Source organism: Manacus vitellinus, unplaced genomic scaffold (genome assembly GCF_001715985.3).
Source record: "Manacus vitellinus isolate BGI_N305 unplaced genomic scaffold, ASM171598v3 scaffold_5_pilon, whole genome shotgun sequence".
Lineage (NCBI taxonomy): Eukaryota > Metazoa > Chordata > Aves > Passeriformes > Pipridae > Manacus > Manacus vitellinus.
Window position 1 is genome coordinate 7,758,094 of NW_021940682.1, and position 18,393 is coordinate 7,776,486.

The window sequence follows — 18,393 nt, forward strand, 5'->3', positions numbered from 1 at the left end:
TAAAATAAAAATCCTAAATCTTTCAGGAAAAAAAGTCATCAAGCCATTTTCATATTTTTAATATTAATCAACTGCTGTTTCTGAATTGATGCCACACAAGAATGAGTGGGAGTGGGTGGATGCTCTGCACACAAGGTCAAATAAGCTGCAGAATGCTGTGCTGCTTTTTGCAGCAGATGGGTAATGTTACATGGATTTTAATTACTGCAATTGCTCCTGGCTTTGAGGAAATACTCTCCCTTAATAATGACGAAATTGGCCACATAATTATATTTAAATTTTGTGGCACAGATGTGTTTGTTTAAAGATGCCATGCCTCTGCCCTTCTGGAGAAGAAGGAGAGTTACTGAAGTTTATCTTTCTTGTTGGTCCTCCTTTCATAGCAACTCTTTATACTGTACTGATATTTTTCAAGGGGAACTTGAAAGAGCCTGTCGTCATTGGGAGGGTGGTGGGTGCAGATTCACAAAGAGCTTTTAAAACACCTCTGCAGCTGACAATCTGCAAGAATAATTTTGTCGAGGAAAGCTTTGCTATGAGCATGGGTTTATGGAGCTCCTTTGATGCTGAGCTCTTGCAGCTCCTCTGCAGTGCAATAGAGAATGTGCCAGCAGATGACCAATTGAAACAGATTTGTACGTGTGAATAGTTTCTTTGTATCCTTTGGCCACTTATTCACATTACTTTCTAGAAAGTATTAAAGGTTTCTTCTTTATTTCTTTCAATCTATTTCTCCTCTCCCAGTCCACCGTGAGGAACCGTGAAGGAATATAGTGTTAATTGGGGTCTCCTATTCTTCTTCTTTCCTCTTCTGCCCTGCCCTGCCATCTAGTTTGTGTTGTCCTTAATTGCCCATCTCCTTGTATGTCGTGCAAGGGCATCCAACGAGTTTGCTCTGTGATGGGAGCTGTCTGGAATCCTCATTTCTTATGTGCCCTTCTGGTTGTAGAGGAGAGAGAGGTGGCTGAAGATGGATACGGTGGTCAAATGGAAGCCTCCTGCAGGGAGGAACAGATGCATTTATTTTCCTGCCTCCTGTGTGTAGGAGAGGAAATGCTGTTTTCCTTTTGCAGTGTGAAAGATTCTGATTCAGATTAGGCATTCAAAAGAGATCTTTGACAAAGCCAAAAGTAAAGCCAGAAGAGTTTCTGGGAAAGGTGATGCTTTCTGCCATTGGAAGTGTTTGAGAAGAGATTGGACAGATACCAGGGATGACATAGATGTAGTTGCTCCTATCCTTGGAAAGGTAAATGGACTAGAAGCTGCCGAGAGGCCCCTTTGAGATCCATTTTTTATGATTTTTATGATCTTTGGTGAGCTGAGGATCAGGATTAATTACATGTCTGATTAATTTGAGCTCAGCCCACTACTAATTTAGCTGCACTGTCCCAGGGACCAGATTTATTAGTGCTGCTGCCCAGCCTATCAACACAGTCTCAGCTTTCTGAGCTCTCCCACAGCGCTGCAGCACAGCTCTCCCGCAGCAGGAGAAAGCAGAGGCATTTCCTCACAGACATAGATATTGCGATTTTTAGCTGGTGTTTACAGGACCAAAGATTGACTTGGTATGCAAATTGAAAACAGTCAGAGCTTGAGCAGTATTGTAACACAGTGCAGGATGGGGATGCTGAGCTGAGAGCCTGGGCCTGGCACGTGCATCTCTCGGCAGCATGGTTTGATTACTGGTATAAGGAATATAAGGAAGGTAGGATTGACCTAGCAGTGAGCTGTAATTAAAATAGCTCCAAGTCCTAAGGAGGGGAGACAGTTGCCATGGGGAATGGAAAAGCTTAGTAGGAGTGTAGCTCTGTGCCTGAAACGTGGGAGAATGCCCATCATGCTCGGAGATGGGTTACTACAGGGAGCACTGAAACCCATTCTGACATCAAACGTTAGAAGAAAGCAATGTGAAAACAAGCAGTCAATAAACAGGGACATATTTTTCCATACCAACCAAGCATAATGAGGCCTAAAATAGTAAAGCTCATCCCTCTTACTTGTGTGCTTTAGTGTCTTTTCTCTTTCTTCCTTTCCACTCTCAGGAGTTCACTTTACTGCTCCTGGCTCCTCAGCATTTCAGTGCATACAGTGAAATCTTAGTCCTGCTGGAGGCAGTATTAATTTTGCAGTTTACATCGATGGGAATGGGTTTCCACCTCTGGAACTTGGAACAGATCAGGCAGTTGTTGCTGAGCAGTAAGCATATCCAAATTAGAAATGGCATGTTTTCCTATTCTCTGCCTCCTGCTAGCACCAGTGTCTGTGTGTCCACCCTGTCAGCAGTGTCAGGGAGCATAAATACCATTAAAACTAATTTTTTTTGCTTGTTTGTTTTTTTTTATGGGATGGCTTCCTGCCCTTGGTCTGGCTGATGATGTGAAAACTAGTGCTGGACCACGGGAGGATCAGGACCTGGGAGCAGCAGCTGTGGGACTGCCGAGTTTAAACTGATCACAGACCTGCACCCTGTTAGCACAACTTCTCTTTTGTTGGCTAGCCAGTGTCCCTTTGGGTCTGGAAGGAAATTTGGCATTTTGGACCTGACAGATGGCCTCTCAAAGAAATACATATAACTGGCAGATGCCTCTCCTAAGCGATCAGTTAGGCTTTAAAACCAGCTCTTGGCCTCTTGATGAGCTTGAAAAGGCCCATGCAGCTTCTCCATCAAAAAGCTTGCCTTGAGGCATTGTCATGTAGAATCACTGCTGTTGGCTTCTTAAATTGCAGATAGGAAGTGACAACCTCATAGGAAAGGTTGTAATTGGGGAAAAAAATACAAATTACCATTCAGTCCAAAATGATCCATATCCACCCCTTTCTTTCCCCCCCCTTCCCTCCGGTCAAATGTGATAAGAGCAATTTGAGTTAGGTATCTTTATAATAGTACTTAGCCAGCCACAAGGTAAGTGGTGATATAATGGGCAACAGCCCTTGCTTCAGAGAGTGCAAACTCAAGTATTTGTTACTCAGGCACTATTCAGCACAGTGGGAATAAGGAGACAAAATAATTCAGCTAAAGCATGATATTAAGAAGTAGTGCCCTGTCCACCTCTGGCTACATAATCCCATCCTGTGCTTCTCATCCCAACCAGAGCCCATCCTGCTCCCACAACAATGGGGTTGGACAGATGGCAGCAGTAGCACAGCATGGAGAAAGCTGGTGAAGGGTCTAGAGCATAAGTCTTATGAGGAGCAGATGAGAGTTGTTTAGCCTGGAGAAAAAGAGGGTCAGGGGAACCTTACTGCTCTCTGAAAAGGAGATTGTAGCCAGGGGGGGGTCAGATTCTTCTCCCAAGTAATAAGTGATAGGACGAGAGGAAATGGCCTCAAATTGCATCAGGGAAGGTTTAGATTGAATATTAGGAAAAACTTCTTGATTGAAAGGGTTGTCAAGCACTGGAACAGGCTGCCCAGGGAAGTGGTTGAGTCACAAATGCTGGAGGTAATTAAAAGACATGTGGGTGTTGCACTTAGTGACATAGTTTAGTGGTGGACTTGGCAGTGGTCCATGTGATGGTGATGAAAGATAATCAGGTCTTTGGTCTTCATGTGCATCCTCCCCCCACCAACACACCCCTTCCTTGCCATCAGAGGGACAGTGTGGTTTGCCATGTGGATATTGCAGGAGGAACTCTCTGGATGCTCACACAGTTAATGCGTTCCAGAGATGGGGGAGCTGTGATGATTTTGATGACTTTGGTGTACAATAGCCTTTCTGGGACACTCGATTAACAGTTGAACTTGAGGAACTCAGAGGTCTTTTCCAACCTAAATGATTCTATGATTCTATAAGCGGGAGTGGGACTGGCCTTTGGAGTGTGGGTGAACATGGTTTTGTCCGTTGGTACTTGGAGAAATTTGAAAGCCAGTCTAGGCTTGAATTACCTGTGGGGAGTGCTGTGTTTGCAGAATATTGTTATCAGCCTGCTCCAAGGCATGGATGTGTCATCATCTTTCTTTTACCCAGTATGGAATTTAGAAATAAATTCTCCCACTTCTCAGATATGTTTAATGTTACTAGAGCTGCAGGAGATGGATGAGTAGCAGAGTTTTAAATTTAAACAAAATGACATCCAAAATGTCCTCCTTATGGCAAAACTTCTTCCAGCCAATTGATATTTTGCCATTTGCAATGATCATATGTCCATATATGATGTCATTCTGTAGATACGTGGAAGGATCATATGAACTGAACTGTGCTGTAACCCTGGAGTCTGGATTTTCCTTCCCACTGTTTTGATAAAGTTTGGTTTGGTGAAGTTTCTCTTCCTTTGAAGGAATTAAGGATATTATGGCCGTGTTTGTTACAGAGTGCTAATATTAATTGTAACTAATTATAATTAATACAGTAACTGATGATTTATGTATAATTAATGCAGGAGTATGAGTGCATTAATTGCTATAAATGCAGTCAAATCAAACAATTATTTTTCAGATAACATGCATAATTAGACATTTGTTGTTCATATCAGTTTATAAAGAAGTTATTATCATATTATGTGGCCATGATATTCAACAGGAAAATTTAATACCTATACTTCCAGAACATTCCTTAGTTCTACCTTTCTACATATACTTGTATATAAAAGTTAATAAAATAGCTACTTTGTAGGGGTTTATATGTAGGAGGATTTACAATGTTTAATATTATGGGTTTCAAACTCTGTGATAAGTACATAAATGGACCATTTAATTGCCCTTGATAGAAATTCACTCTGCTTCTTTAGATTTAGCTATTCCAATTAAATGCACTGAGCATTTCAGATGATTAAATTATTAGATGTATTGTAAATGCTTTATTTAAGACCCGCTGCTGGTGAAGGAATTTGAAACATACATTATCATGATCTGGCTTCTATTTAATATACTGTAGCCAACAAATATATGACTTTTTTCATCCTTGTCTTTGATAGTGCTGTCATTCTGCAAGTAAATCCATGGAAAGGAAAGATTAAAGGTTATGCTACAGATATATTTTCAGAAATATCTTGTGCACAGTAGTATGTCTGGGTTGTGGTTTTTTTTTTTTTCTTCCTCGTTTTGAGACAATGAGTGATATATCTAAAGCTGAGGAATGTCAGAATTGTACATAACTTCAAAATTTAGTAGTTTCTGGTCTTGGACAGTAGGAGCTGTATTGCATTTATGTTCTTAAAGCAGTATGCCAGTACAACTGCTTAGAGCAGATACAATATAATGAACTCTAGTAAAGCCCCCTGAATGAAACTTTTGGAAGGATGAGATCAGACAAATTCAGGTTAAAAAGAAGGGTGTAGACTTCTAACAGTGGTGAAAAAGAATATTTGAAATAATTTATTTTGTGATATAGAGATATCTATATCAATACACTATATAGTGTATTGAAAAGAAAGTAATAATAGTTCTGTAAGAGATGCTCCAGCCCTTCTTAACTGGGCATCTACATGTATGAATGAGAAGGACTGGGCTGCAAACTCTGCAAAAGGGTCAGACCAGGTGGCATTAGGTCATCTACAAAATCTCTTTATGTTTTTAAATATACCTGGAAGCATGGAAAATGTCATTATTTCAGTTCAAGTTTAGTATTACTGTATATGAGGGAGGGAAACTTCAAGGCTAGTTGAGAGGACTCTGTGGAATTAAAACACTTGATGGCAAATAAAGAAAATGGTTTTCGCTCTTCTATTGCTTGTGGAAATGATATGGCTTTCCTAATTTTTTTAAATTAATGGTAGCAGGTGGCTAGATTTCTTTTCACTGACTCTTGTTGATGCGATCTTTAAACCACCGAAGCTCTGAGTTTCTCTGGACTTGCTCTGATAAGCTTCAATAAACAAAGCATGAAGGAGTTGAAGATCGGATCTTAAATTTATGGTCCTTCAAAGACACGCTGGAGTAAGCAGAAGGTACAGAGGAGATTAACAAAGACGTTATAGTTTAAGGGTTGGAGACTCTCTGTCTGAGGAAGAATGATAAGAGGACCAAAGCATTCAGACCAAATTAGCATTGAAGGCGAGAGATCAATAGCCAATAAAGGTTAGAATACTAATTAGTGAAGAGAATTCTGTAACTTAGAACCAATGAATGTTAATTTCTTTATTTGCTAAAATGTATAAATATGTGAAAAGCCTTGAAAGGGATATATGTAGCTGGAATGATTTGTTACATATCTCTGGCCAGAATAAAGTAATGCCTGGCTCACTAATAGGCAGTATTGGAGGGTTTCATTTCTTCCTGAAGATTTTCAGTGACATTGCCACTTTCATCCTCTCTTCTCTCAGCCCCTGTTAAATTGTATTTTCTATGATATCACTATTACCGTTCTTCATAAAAAATATATATATTTTATTTTCCTCTGCAGAGTAAAGTAAACATGACATACAAATTTACAGTGAGACTTGTCAACAAACACATGAGATCACGGATATTAGGCTGAGCATAAACTTTCTATTATATTCAATTTACTGCTCATGCAATAAAATTGTCATCAGATCAAATGGGATTTTATACTGCATCAGCTATAATACAATGCTATAAAATTACAATTTTACTGTTGCTTTCTTACTCTTTTGTGAGTTACGAAAATTAAAAAGTTACATACACCATCATGCTATGGCTTGCATAGTCTAACAAAGAAGAATGGTTTTAGTCTGAATAGTTTAGAGTTTATAATTAATTGATGATTATATGGCTGTTTTTCAGTGTGAAAAATATTATGTTTTGCTGCAGTAAGAACCGTAAATCTCTTAATGAAAATTTGAATGAATGGAATGTATGGAAAAAGCTCAAATAGTGGTTCTCCAATTTTGTTTGGAATAAAAACTAGTAGACAAAATCCAGAAATACAAAACAGCCCTTTACGTACTCCAACATAGGGGAGAACCACAATAGTTAATGGAACTGCATTCACTTTCTAAAGAAGGCTTCAAAACACTGCCACTTTCCAACAAGTTCAGTTTATTTGTTCAGAGTTCAGGAAACCAAAAGCCATTGGACTTCAGTGCTCACCTTGGAGATGAGAGTACCCAGCTTCAGGTCTCTCTTCCTTGCCCAGTTTGCTTTCATTAGGTGTATTGACAGGATACAAGCATAACAAGTGGCTTCCTAGGGCAGCATTGGGGGTGTTCTGACATGAAAATTAACCTGAGGGCATCATGCATTTTTTCACAGTTCTTTCTCATCGTTTTCAACATAAGCCATTTGCATTAGTTCATTTTAAAGTACCTTCTTGCTTGCAATTAATTGATATTAGACAACATATTACAATGTACTCACGCACCATTATTACAATGTACCCACACACCATTATTACAATGTGCTCTGCTTGTAGCGTATGAAATACAGCATTTTAAAAGTCTATGCTGAATCAAAAATGAATAATATATTCATATACATTTCATTTAATTTGCTAAGAAGTACAAACTTTTTATATTCCACTGACACTCAGAGACCTGTCAGGATTGAAGTGATGGTTGGTACTATACAGACATGATCCTTGCCTCTGCAAAACCTGGAGATGTCTTTCACTTTTCATATATGGTAATCCTGAAAATATATACAAGCACTAGCAGATAGGTGAGCTGAACAGACTTTATCTCGACTGAGCCTTCTGTTTCTCATTTCTCTTGGTCTGTTCCATTATGTGTACGTTCATTAGACGTGCTATGTGACTGACATCTTTCACAATTAGTGCTCATGTATAATGAGATGCAATGCTGACAAGGACTCTGTTGTTTTCTATAGCTTCACTGAAAGGCCTTTTCCTTCTTCCTTGGCACCGATCCATTAAAACCGTTGCACCATGTTCAGCTGATGGCTAGGACTGAAAATAATTTTCAGCCATTAAAACGTTGCTCGTGTATCATCAGCTCCACCTCTTGGATTAATTTGGTTTTTACAGATCCACTACACACAGTTCATAGGGGAATTCACTCTGGAAATGTAAAAAGTCCTGAGGCAGTGCCCTAATAAAAGCATCTGGCTCAATTCCTTTGTCCTGCAAGTTTAATGCTCAGTGCTTGATTACCAGTAAAGTTTAATTACAAATTATTTCACAAATAGTATGGGTTACATTGTCCTCTAGTGGCTCATATAGATAACTGCCCTGCTGACAAACTCCTTTTGCCTTGTGTTTTTAAATCCTCTCATATTCTTTTCATAGAAGTCCAAGTCACCTCAGAAGAGGCCAAATAAAAAGTTTGCATCTTACTGCCACTGTATCAGTACATCAAGCTCCCTCCTCTATTACTGCAGATGTTCTGCTAAAGAAATATGTATTTTAAATAGTTCAAAATAACAATAGAATTGTGAGAAGATAATGTATTTAATCAGAGCATTTGATGAAAACGAATATATCCTTCTCACTAGCAGTAACAGATAATAAATTCAACATGAATTTTTTTTAATAAGTTCAGGCCTAGTTCTTCCAGAAAATATATAGAGGTCTTATGTAAAGGAAATCAGAATAGCCCTCCAGCATGTCCTGTGGCTACTCACTTGAAAACCTCAATAATGCCAGGCTTTTGCTGAGTAACATGGAATCACCACCTTTCACGGGAAGCAGTGAGAGCACTAGAGCACTTTGCAGCATAATGCAGATGTTTGCAAATAGGAGAAGGAATCTGGAGCATGGAGAATAACTCCAGGGTGTTTGAAGTGACAAAATGTACGTATTACATTACTTTGAAAAGGTGAGACCATATTCTGTAATGTGCTGAGTTTATCTGTGGCAGAGCAGTGGAATTACTTCCAGCAGAGGCCTTGGCCCTGGCCATGGGAATTGTGGCAGGCAGCGCTCGGGCAGGCATGGCAGATGGGATGCTCCAACTGGTGAGCCTTCCTTTTTCCTACTGTTTCTTTCTTGGTGAAATGCCATGAGTAATGACAAATAGAGGTTGCACTGCAAAGATAATTTCTCTGTGTGTAAGAATATTAAGAGAACTATAAATGGTTCTTTTTATACCTCCAAGGTTATGTAGGAAGCAGCAGCTACGAGTGAAGAAGAAATGTGGTTGCTCTCTTAAGGCAGTGGTGGTGCACTCCAGAAAGGTGGTAGCTCATGTCTTCTGTTGCTGTTTGCAATAACAGGAGAGACAAAGGAGTACTCAGACCTTATAGAATTAATTTTCAAGGCTTTTTCAAAGTAGCATGCCTTGTACTCAATCAGGGAAATACTATATCAGGATTCTGTAAAAATTCTTTGTTCACATCCTCCATTTCTGGCTACCTTTTTCATTCATCCCATTTAGAATAATAGAGTGGTTTGAGTTGAAAAGGACCTTAAAAATCATCTAGTTCCGACTTCCTGCCATGGACAGGGACACCTTCCACTGGACCAGGGTGCTCAAAGCCACATCCAAACTGGCCTTTTGGAGAGGCCTTCTTTTCACTCAGCAATGTTGAAAGCAGAGGCAGTTTGGATCACGAGGAGGTCTGTCCTGGCTGGTGCTGGTGGTGAGCTCCCCCCAAGGAGGTGCAGGCAGCACTGCTGGGAAAGGCTGACTGAACAGAGCTCCTCTGGACTCCTGTCAGGAGGCTCCTTCTCCCAGGACTCCTGTCAGCATTGGAGAGATGTCAGACAGTTCATTCCCTGGGCTCATCATCCTCCAAACACTGGGAGAGTTGCAAAGCAGCTTAATTATACTTGGCATTTGGTGTTGTCCACGTACTGCCTCAGACTTGCACATGTACCCACACCTAACAAGAGTAAGTACTGCCACAGTTGGGGATGCACTGGCAGAAACAAAGCATTTAAAGGCAGCCTGGGGGTATAAAATGCCTTCACCTTGTGAAATCAATTGTGCTGCTCCTCTTACATCACTCAGAGGTTTATTGGGCAGTGATAGATGCAGGAATATTTACACAGAGTTATTTTATCTACTGGTCTGTGACTCTTCTACCACTGGGGATCTTTTCAGTTGCCCTCAGATAAGAAATTAGGTACTTTCTTTATTTCTTCTTAATTAGCTGCCAGGAGGAGGATGATGGTTTTTAGTTTTCTCTAACAGAAAGGCTTCATTTTTAAAAGGACTTTGCATCAATGTGTCTTGCATCAACATGTTTTTTTATGCTTTGCAAAGTTCTTCTCTGGGGTTTTGTAATTATTTATTTAACCTAGATGCTAAGCAAAGTTGTATTTATCCTCAATTCGGAATGTGGAGTTTTATCCTCCAAGTACCAAGACGGTGAGTTATGCAAATCGATCAATTTAGAGCTCCCTGACTACAATTTCTGCTGTAATGATTTGTTAAACATTTATCTTTTTTTCCAGGTAGCTATCAGGCCTGGTAGCTATCAGTGTGGAGGGGTTGCCCTCCCTCCACACTGGAATCTTTTACAGAAACCCATTATTGCTTCCCAGGTGTGCTCCTTCTGACATCCCAGCAGTGACAGGGCTCCATCCATAAAGTCTCTCCACCAGCTGTTGTGGCAATGCTCAGGATCCTCCTGCAGGCAGGAATGTGACTGATTGCACCTATTTCTATTAATCAGACAAATGCAGGCTTCTCTTCAAAGCAGGGTGGGAGGTTGCTCCTGCCAACCGACTGTATCAGTCACTGTTCTCTTCCAGCTGTGTTAATTCCATCTTCCTGTAGTGGATTTTACATCGTGGTTATGCCAGCGGAGTCTTTCCTGAGTGACCTGACCCTTGATGTCAAACTCAGTCAGAGCTGGAATCTGATGGAAGCAGTTTTTGGTGAAAGTGATCCCTCAGGCCCTCTCCCGTAAGGCTGCCTGGGCACTGTATGGGCTAATGGGAGAAATAAAATGGTGACCTTGTGTGCTCTTGAGCACTGAGTGTAATCCTGCTCAGCACAGGCATGTGTTTGTCAGGTTTTCTGACAAGTGCTTTCCAGCTGTCTGCCTGCCTGCGTGCCTCTCGAGTGCCTGCAGATACAAATGTGTGAGTGCACCTTGCTCCGTAGCAGATGTCTTTACAGGGTGGATGGCAGTACTCACCGCTTTTCTGCATGAGTGTAGAAAGCATCCTTTGGTGGAAAACAGGTGGTAGTTTTATTTAAACCCCACTGCATTGTAGAGCAATGAAACTGATGAGATGCTAAAGCTTTGCCAGGTTTTCTGTTTCAGTAAGCACCTAATCTTGGAACTGTTTTAATCAGGCTTCTTTATCAGATGTTCTCATTTCAACATTGCCACCGCCCACCTGAAATTATTGCTTGACCTCAGATTAATAGGGGATGCCATTTTGATATGCACTGTTAAATCATTTCTATTTGAGGATTAGTCTTTTCCTTGGTGTTTTCTAGGGATGGTGTTCATCATTAAAGGGCCTGTGTATGAATGGTGATGTTTTCTTTTGTCAGAACAACGAAATGGTGGAACTACAGAGGATACGAATGAAGGATGAAATTCGAGAGTACAAGTTCCGAGAGGCGAGACTCCTGCAGGACTACACAGAGCTTGAAGAAGAAAACATCACTTTACAGAAGCTGGTGTCCACACTGAAACAGAATCAAGTAAGTATCAAAAGACTCAAGGCACTGTACTGTAAAGTAACACCATTTTTCTCCAGTTTCCATGATGAGATCCTGTAAAGCAGTGATAGAAGTTTTGTTGTATGTTTTTTTTCAGTTGGGTTTTTGCTGATCCCTTACTCTAAGACAGTGTTACTTGCCACTTTTGAAATATAGGGAGGCCCTTAGCTCAGTTTTGAAAAGTTCTGGTGAAATATTTCATTGCAGAGCTATGTAATCAGAGGGGAATTTTTAAAATACATAGAATTGCATCTTTTTGCTTCCTGCTTTTCTTGTCCTCCTTCCCTGCACACTGAACTCCAGTGCCCGGTGGCAAAGTTCTGCCCTCCATTTCCTCTTAGTTGGTTTCCTGTACATTGTTTCCTCTTCTGAAGTGTAGAAGAGGGACAATAATCCTCTCCTCCTCTCCCCTTCTGTCTCCTCCCCTCTCTTTCTTTTCTTTTTTCTTTTCCCTTCCTTCCCCTTCCCCTTTCCCTTTCTCTTCTTTCCTTTCTTCTTTCTTTCTTTTGTTTTCCTGCCTCTTGGGTTTCCTGTGCTGGCATTGCTCTCTTGTCAGCCATGCTAACCTTCAAGTGTAGCAAGCTTCAAAAATAGGCAAAGGGGATGTCAGGTGTTCCTGGTTTTTCTTTTGTTTTCCTCATTTGCAGCTGATGGCAAACCAACACTGTAATTCTCACTGCAGTGCTGTTATGGAACCACAGTAAACAACAGCCCCATTGCATCCAGGCATAAGCAGTCATGGGGTCTGTTCCCTCCTCCTTACAAAAGCACACTTCCTTTACTGCTGACTGTGTATGTACTGTGAAGAAAGCAATCAAGAACACAGTTGTCCTTTAAACTGTACAAAAGAGATTTGGTCTCGCATCAGAAGAGTTAACTTGCTGTGATCAATATTTAAGTGTCCAGGTTGGATGATTTCAGTGTTTTAGACACTGTCCAGACCAGCATCACATTGCACTTCATAGCACCATTTCCTCACCTGCTCAGAGGGTAACAGCACTGCACTGCAGCCCCTGGCTTATGTCCTAACCTATGCCTGGTGCAGTCGGGGCTTTTATCAAAGAGCCAGCCCTGTCACAGTTTCCAGTGGCAGCCTGGGAACAAAGCTGCCTTATTCCTGGAGGAATCAGCAGTGCCATTTCAGCTCCCTTTTACTGCTGCTTTACTGCTCTAGCACAAATGCAATGGAAACAGTTAAAACAACAGAGCTGTGCCACAGGGAATACACAGGTAATAGAAACGGGCACATAATTTCCTTATTTATGAAGATACCTAGGCTTTCACACTCCTGCAGCTGAATTTATAGCAGATCATCTTTGTGTCAGAGTTATTTACCTAGCCAGCAAATTCCCCCTTTGAGGCATGGATTTTTTTTCCTCACCAACCTCATAGGAGACATTTTCACATTATCAGGAAATAAAAGACTCCTTTATGGACTGTTCTAGTTTCCCCCAAAATAAAATCTGTTTGCAAGTGTTTGTATTTGTCAGAATATTTCATTCTTACTGAAACTGAATGCCAGCAGTCTGGGGAGAAAAAGCATTGCCATATACTGAATAACTTTAAAAATCAGTCATTTTGCATCACATATCCCTGCACTTGTGACTCCTAAAATAACTTTGATCTACAAGATAAAATTTTAAGAGCATTTTATACTTTAATGCTTGAATTTACAAACCCATATGTTATAAGTCTTGGTGCTAAAATATCGTTATCTACATTGGGTTTTTTTGGTAGCTTTTTTAAGCAAGAGTCTATGATAAGGTAACCATATAGATAATACAGATTTGTGTTTTGCATATGGATTTAAAATTGAAAAACTATTGGTGGTTTTGTTGGGTTTGGCTTTTTTTTTAATGTCCTTAAGTTATAAACATAGCTATTTGATTGTATTTCATAATTTTTCAGATGTACGTGTCCCTCCAGTCAGAAAAGATATCAGGTTGCTAAATGGAGATTTGAAACTCTTATGAATTTTCCTTTTGTCTCTAAGAATCCCCAGTATGACTTTGGAACTTTCTTTGTTGTTTGATGTTTCCACTTTCTGGATTTGAAGATTAGTGCTTTGGTTTTTAAGTTTGTCTTTCCAGAGGTTTGCGAATACAAAACTTTTGACAGGTTGATAAATATTCTACTCCAATAAGAATGGTGGATTTTCTTATTTTTGCCAGAATCTTGTTTTAGTTTGTTAAAATATACAGATATGTAAAATAAAATAATACTGTAGACAATGTCTTAAGATTGTAGATAGTAAAGCATACTACTGCATTTGAATTATAAAAGCCTCAACTTTTAAAAAGGTTTTTTAATGGAATCATGAAAATTCAGCATTTGTTTTTCCCCTTCACCAAGCTATAGCAGGAGAGTTGGTCAAGCATGGACATGGACCTTTATAAACAAAAGTCTTCCTTTTCATTGCTGTGGGATTTTCCAACTGTGAAAAAGAAGATGAGGAAGGACATTATTCTTCAGTGGGGATCTCCTGCACTGTCTAGATATTTCTGATCAACTGGTTTCAAACTAGACTGGGTTTTTCCAGGCTTGGTTTCTTGTGAGGTGAAATAGAGAGGACTGCATAAACATGGGAGGTGCTTTAAAGAAGAGAGAAGCTGTTGTTTTCCTCAGCCCACGGTGCCCATAAATACCTTGATAAAATACCTTGTCTCAGTGTGAGGCAGGGAGCCTGCCCTCTGAGAAGGAGAAAGACCAGCAAGTCCCTCCAGTGCTGGTGAGGCTGCACTAGGTCACTGGGACACACTTCAGGCAGTGTGGATGGAGCAATGGGTTGCCACGTGCTCCAGAATGGCATCCATACACAAAGTTTAAGGGCTGTGGGGGGCTGAATGAGCTGTTCATTGCATTTTTCTGGTAGTTTAAAAATCTAACAATTTTGGGGCATCTTAGACTGATTGTACAAATAGTTTGCTGTTTAATTTTTAAAATTAAATGCTTCTGGAATAATGGAAACCCTTGTAAAATACAGAGAGGAGAGGTGAGGCTTTTCTACTGGTTTTGTACCCTCCATCCATATTTTGAAAACTAAGACATCAAGATACTTGTGAGTGTTTAAGATACTTGATAACGTCTCTACCTGAGTGACTTTATATCTAGTAAGAATTTAGATATGAAGTCATCTTCAGAATACTTGCAAATCATAAACCACGTGAGATCTATACATACCATGATATATCAGCATTGCTTAGGGCAATTCATAGTAAATCTGTGGCTACCGGGACATCTACTACTAAACATCCATCTTTCCATGAAGTACATTGTTTATCGTAAGTTGCTCAGAAAGAGGTGTCATATTTCTTGATTCTCACATGCTGAAAAAGTGAGCGCTGGAGTATTTGACAGAGCGAGATCCTCTTGCATTTTTTTGTTCAGTCAGTTCTTTGCAGCTGCAGGCAATGTCTGGTATTTCAAACTGTAGTTTGAAATATTTCAATAGGGCTGATAAATGGCAGGTTTTCATGACTCAAGTTTTAGTATTATGAATGTTCTTTGTCTTGTCTAATTCAGGTTGAATATGAAGGCTTAAAGCATGAGATTAAACGATTTGAGGAGGAGACAGTGTTGCTTAATAGCCAGCTAGAAGATGCCATCCGGCTCAAGGAGATTGCTGAGCATCAGCTGGAGGAAGCTCTGGAAACTTTAAAAAATGAAAGAGAGCAAAAGAACAATCTGAGGAAGGAACTCTCCCAGTATATCAACCTCAATGATAGTATGTATAATAACCATATTAATATATCAGTAGATGGATTGAAGTTTTCAGAGGACGGGGGAGAGCCCAACAATGACGACAAAATGAACGGACACATCCACGGGCCTCTCGTGAAACTCAACGGTGACTACCGAACTCCCACGAGTAGGAAAGGAGAATCTCTGCACCCTGTCTCTGACCTCTTCAGTGAGCTCAACATATCAGAAATACAGAAACTGAAGCAGCAGCTCATGCAGGTAAGAGCTGAATTTAATGTCCTGAGGTGTTTAGACACACATCCTGTGAACCCTAGTACAAGTTTTAGAGTGATTATTCCCAGTGATGTTCTTGACCACATGTGCTTTTTTCAGACTTCTACTATGGTGGTTTTTTTATATCCAGGTTTTGCTAGAAATATTCCTAGTAAACACAGTATTTGTCTGCAAAAAAGTCAGTGTGATCTGAGCAGATATTTAGTGCAAAGAGCAGAAAGGGACCTAGTTGCTGGGTTTGCAGAAGGTTAGATTCTTTTTTTTCCTGCTTCGATAGCAGCAGATGTCCCTGAAATTGCAAGTGGAATAAAGTACTCTTCAATATGACCAAACCTATCTGGAAAAAAACCCACTAAAATACAGGCAGGCTTGGTTATGCTCCCTCGCAAGTCAGAGGGAGTTTTTGCCATTAAATTCAGCTTGAACAAGGTTTGGCATAGTGTCAAGGGAGAACAAAAGGAGAGGAGCACTCCTCTTAATAGCCGTGCACAGGGAGAGCATGTGGCGTGTGAGATGTCACAGAGCGCCCTTGTCCGCGCTGGCAGTGCCGGCGGATGCACAGGCTGCAGGGGGTGCCTTGGGGACCGTACAGCCAGTGTTTGTTCTCTGTGCATCCAAGCCCAGCCCAGGCACAACCAGAATAGGAGCCTGGGATGCAAGCCAGAGAAAAAAACTCAAGCTGCCAGCCCCGATGTTGACATCATCTTAGAAGGGGTACAGTGCCACACAGAGAAAAGGTCCTGCTGCCCGAGCTGTTGAGCATCTTGTCTGCCACAAGAGCTTGAAAGATTTTGGCACCCTCAAGGAAACATCCAGCATTTTCTAGCTTCGGGCTTCTAAATAGTGCCTCTTCTAAAGAGAAGAGTAATTGTGAACCCCTGGCTGCTTAAAATGTAAAAGGTGATTTGGAAGTAAAGTAGAGCAAACCCAGTTTTCAGTGCTTGCTGGAGAACAATAAATCCCTATGTCATCTGTCCTATTTGCTGAAGAGTTAATTGTTTTATTTACTTCATTGCCAAACTCACTGTGGGAAGTTTTGATCTGAACTGTGACATGGCGAACACTGATGACATCTAGTGCTTTGCACAAATAACTTTGATGCAAACCATACATAATTTAAATGGGAAAACTTGAAATTTAGAATTTTATATAAGTGAAAAATTCTGTCAAAATTTTCCAGTATCAAAATGTACAGTGTGTATGTTTTGTGTATGTATGCATATATACAAATAAGCATGTGTAAGTACATATACATGTATCTCTATTATATGTGCACATATGCATTATATGTAGCTTCTAATTTGGTTCAGAAACACAATGTTAAAAATTTTGAAAACAGTTTCAAAGGAAGTGCTTTGAAATGTTCGTATTTTAAAATACAGTGTAAGCATTTTAAACCATAATTTATAATGAAGTTTATGCAATATAAATTTGGAGTGAAAACTTCTCAGAAATGAAAAAAAAAGGATTGCTTTAGTCATGCTTTGTCTTGATTGTACTAAATTAAATATTGAGCTTGATGAGTCAGCAGATTTCTACTTGAAAGATACTGTAATTGGTGTTATCATCTCTGACTTAAAAGCTTATTTATTTTACATCTCTTAAACAAAGAGGCAGCCTTCTGACAGTCACTAGCCACAGACTTAGGACCCCAGAAAATAAGTATAGCCATTTTGGTCATAACATCTTTTGGTGCTGGGCTCCAGTACCTCCATGCCAATAGTCACCACCATTGCTTGGCATTCTCATCCTGTTGAAAGGTTATGATTTAAAAAGAAGGATTAGACCTAGATGAAAGCCTGATTTCTTTAGATACTGAAAAGACAGACTGCAAACTGCTAGTGTGTGCTTTGTAAAAGGTGGTCATCTTCACTGTTGAGCTGCATCAGCTCGCCTTGGGTCATACAAATTAAATGTGAAAAATTCCTCAGAAGTTTTCCTTATAGATGGGAGACTTAATCCAGTTCAAGCTGACAAAAAGTCCTTGCCGCGTAGTGTTCATTCAGCCATATCTCAGTATTTGGTACATGCTCCTCTTGTTTTGTCCGAAGAGGCTGCACTATGACAGAGTTCCTGAAAGAACTGACCCTTTTTTGGGAACTATTTTTAGTCTATAGGACAGCAAGTTCAATTTTTTGAGAGAAGCAAACTTCAGATTTGCGATTTTGTAAGTGTGTGTGGCAAATTTTTTTAGGTCCCCAATCTCATAAGGGAGCCTTCACTAGAACAATTGGTATGACAGATATAATTCCTTCTGCAGCTTTAGGTTGCTGCTGCTTCATGAGCTGTGCTGGTCTCTAGGAGATATCTATTTGCAACTATTCCCTTTCTGTATTTTATATCCTCAATGTAACAAATGTCTTGCTGAAAATTCTCATATTCTGAGATTTTTCTCAGAATAACTCAAGGCTTTCTGGTCTCCCTTCATGTTTGTTGTCCAGTGCCTAGGACTCCTCTCTTCTTTCTGTGCTCATGCTTTCTATGTTCCTGAGGCCAACATCATATTTGGAAAACTTATCTTAAGTTCTGTTAAGAAAGGAAATTAAAAAAAACCTCATACAGCCCAGTCTCTGACACTCCTCTTCAGCTGCCTTGTACTCTCTGGCAAATATGATATGGCTGAGATTCAGGGTTCTTAAGCTGAGTTCTCTTGTTTGTTCCAAACTCCTTTAGGAATTGTTCACTGAAATTCTGATGTTATAAAAATAAAAAATAAAAAAAAGGTGGGTAAAATTGGTTTCCATAATTGCAAACTATAGAGCAAATAGGGAAGAAAATCTCCTCAAACTGAAATCTTTAAAGGGGAGAATGCATTGCAAAATAAGTACAGCTACTTTTGAATTGCTTTTATTTTAATTTTAAGATTATAAGAAGCCTTTTTGCAGCTACCAGTTTCAATACCAAAAAACCCTCCCACCAACTGGACTGAAAAATAACTGCAATT

General features: G+C 39.9%; 1 protein-coding gene across 1 annotated transcript in view; it reads left to right on the forward strand.

The window, feature by feature from the left end:
• BICD1 (BICD cargo adaptor 1) overlaps window positions 1-18,393 on the forward strand; it is a 170,837-nt gene that overhangs the window by 109,509 nt on the left and 42,935 nt on the right. The window contains 2 exon segments of the mRNA XM_018080702.2: window positions 11,304-11,456; window positions 14,997-15,434. Of these exon segments, the coding sequence (XP_017936191.2) occupies window positions 11,304-11,456; window positions 14,997-15,434 (591 nt within the window).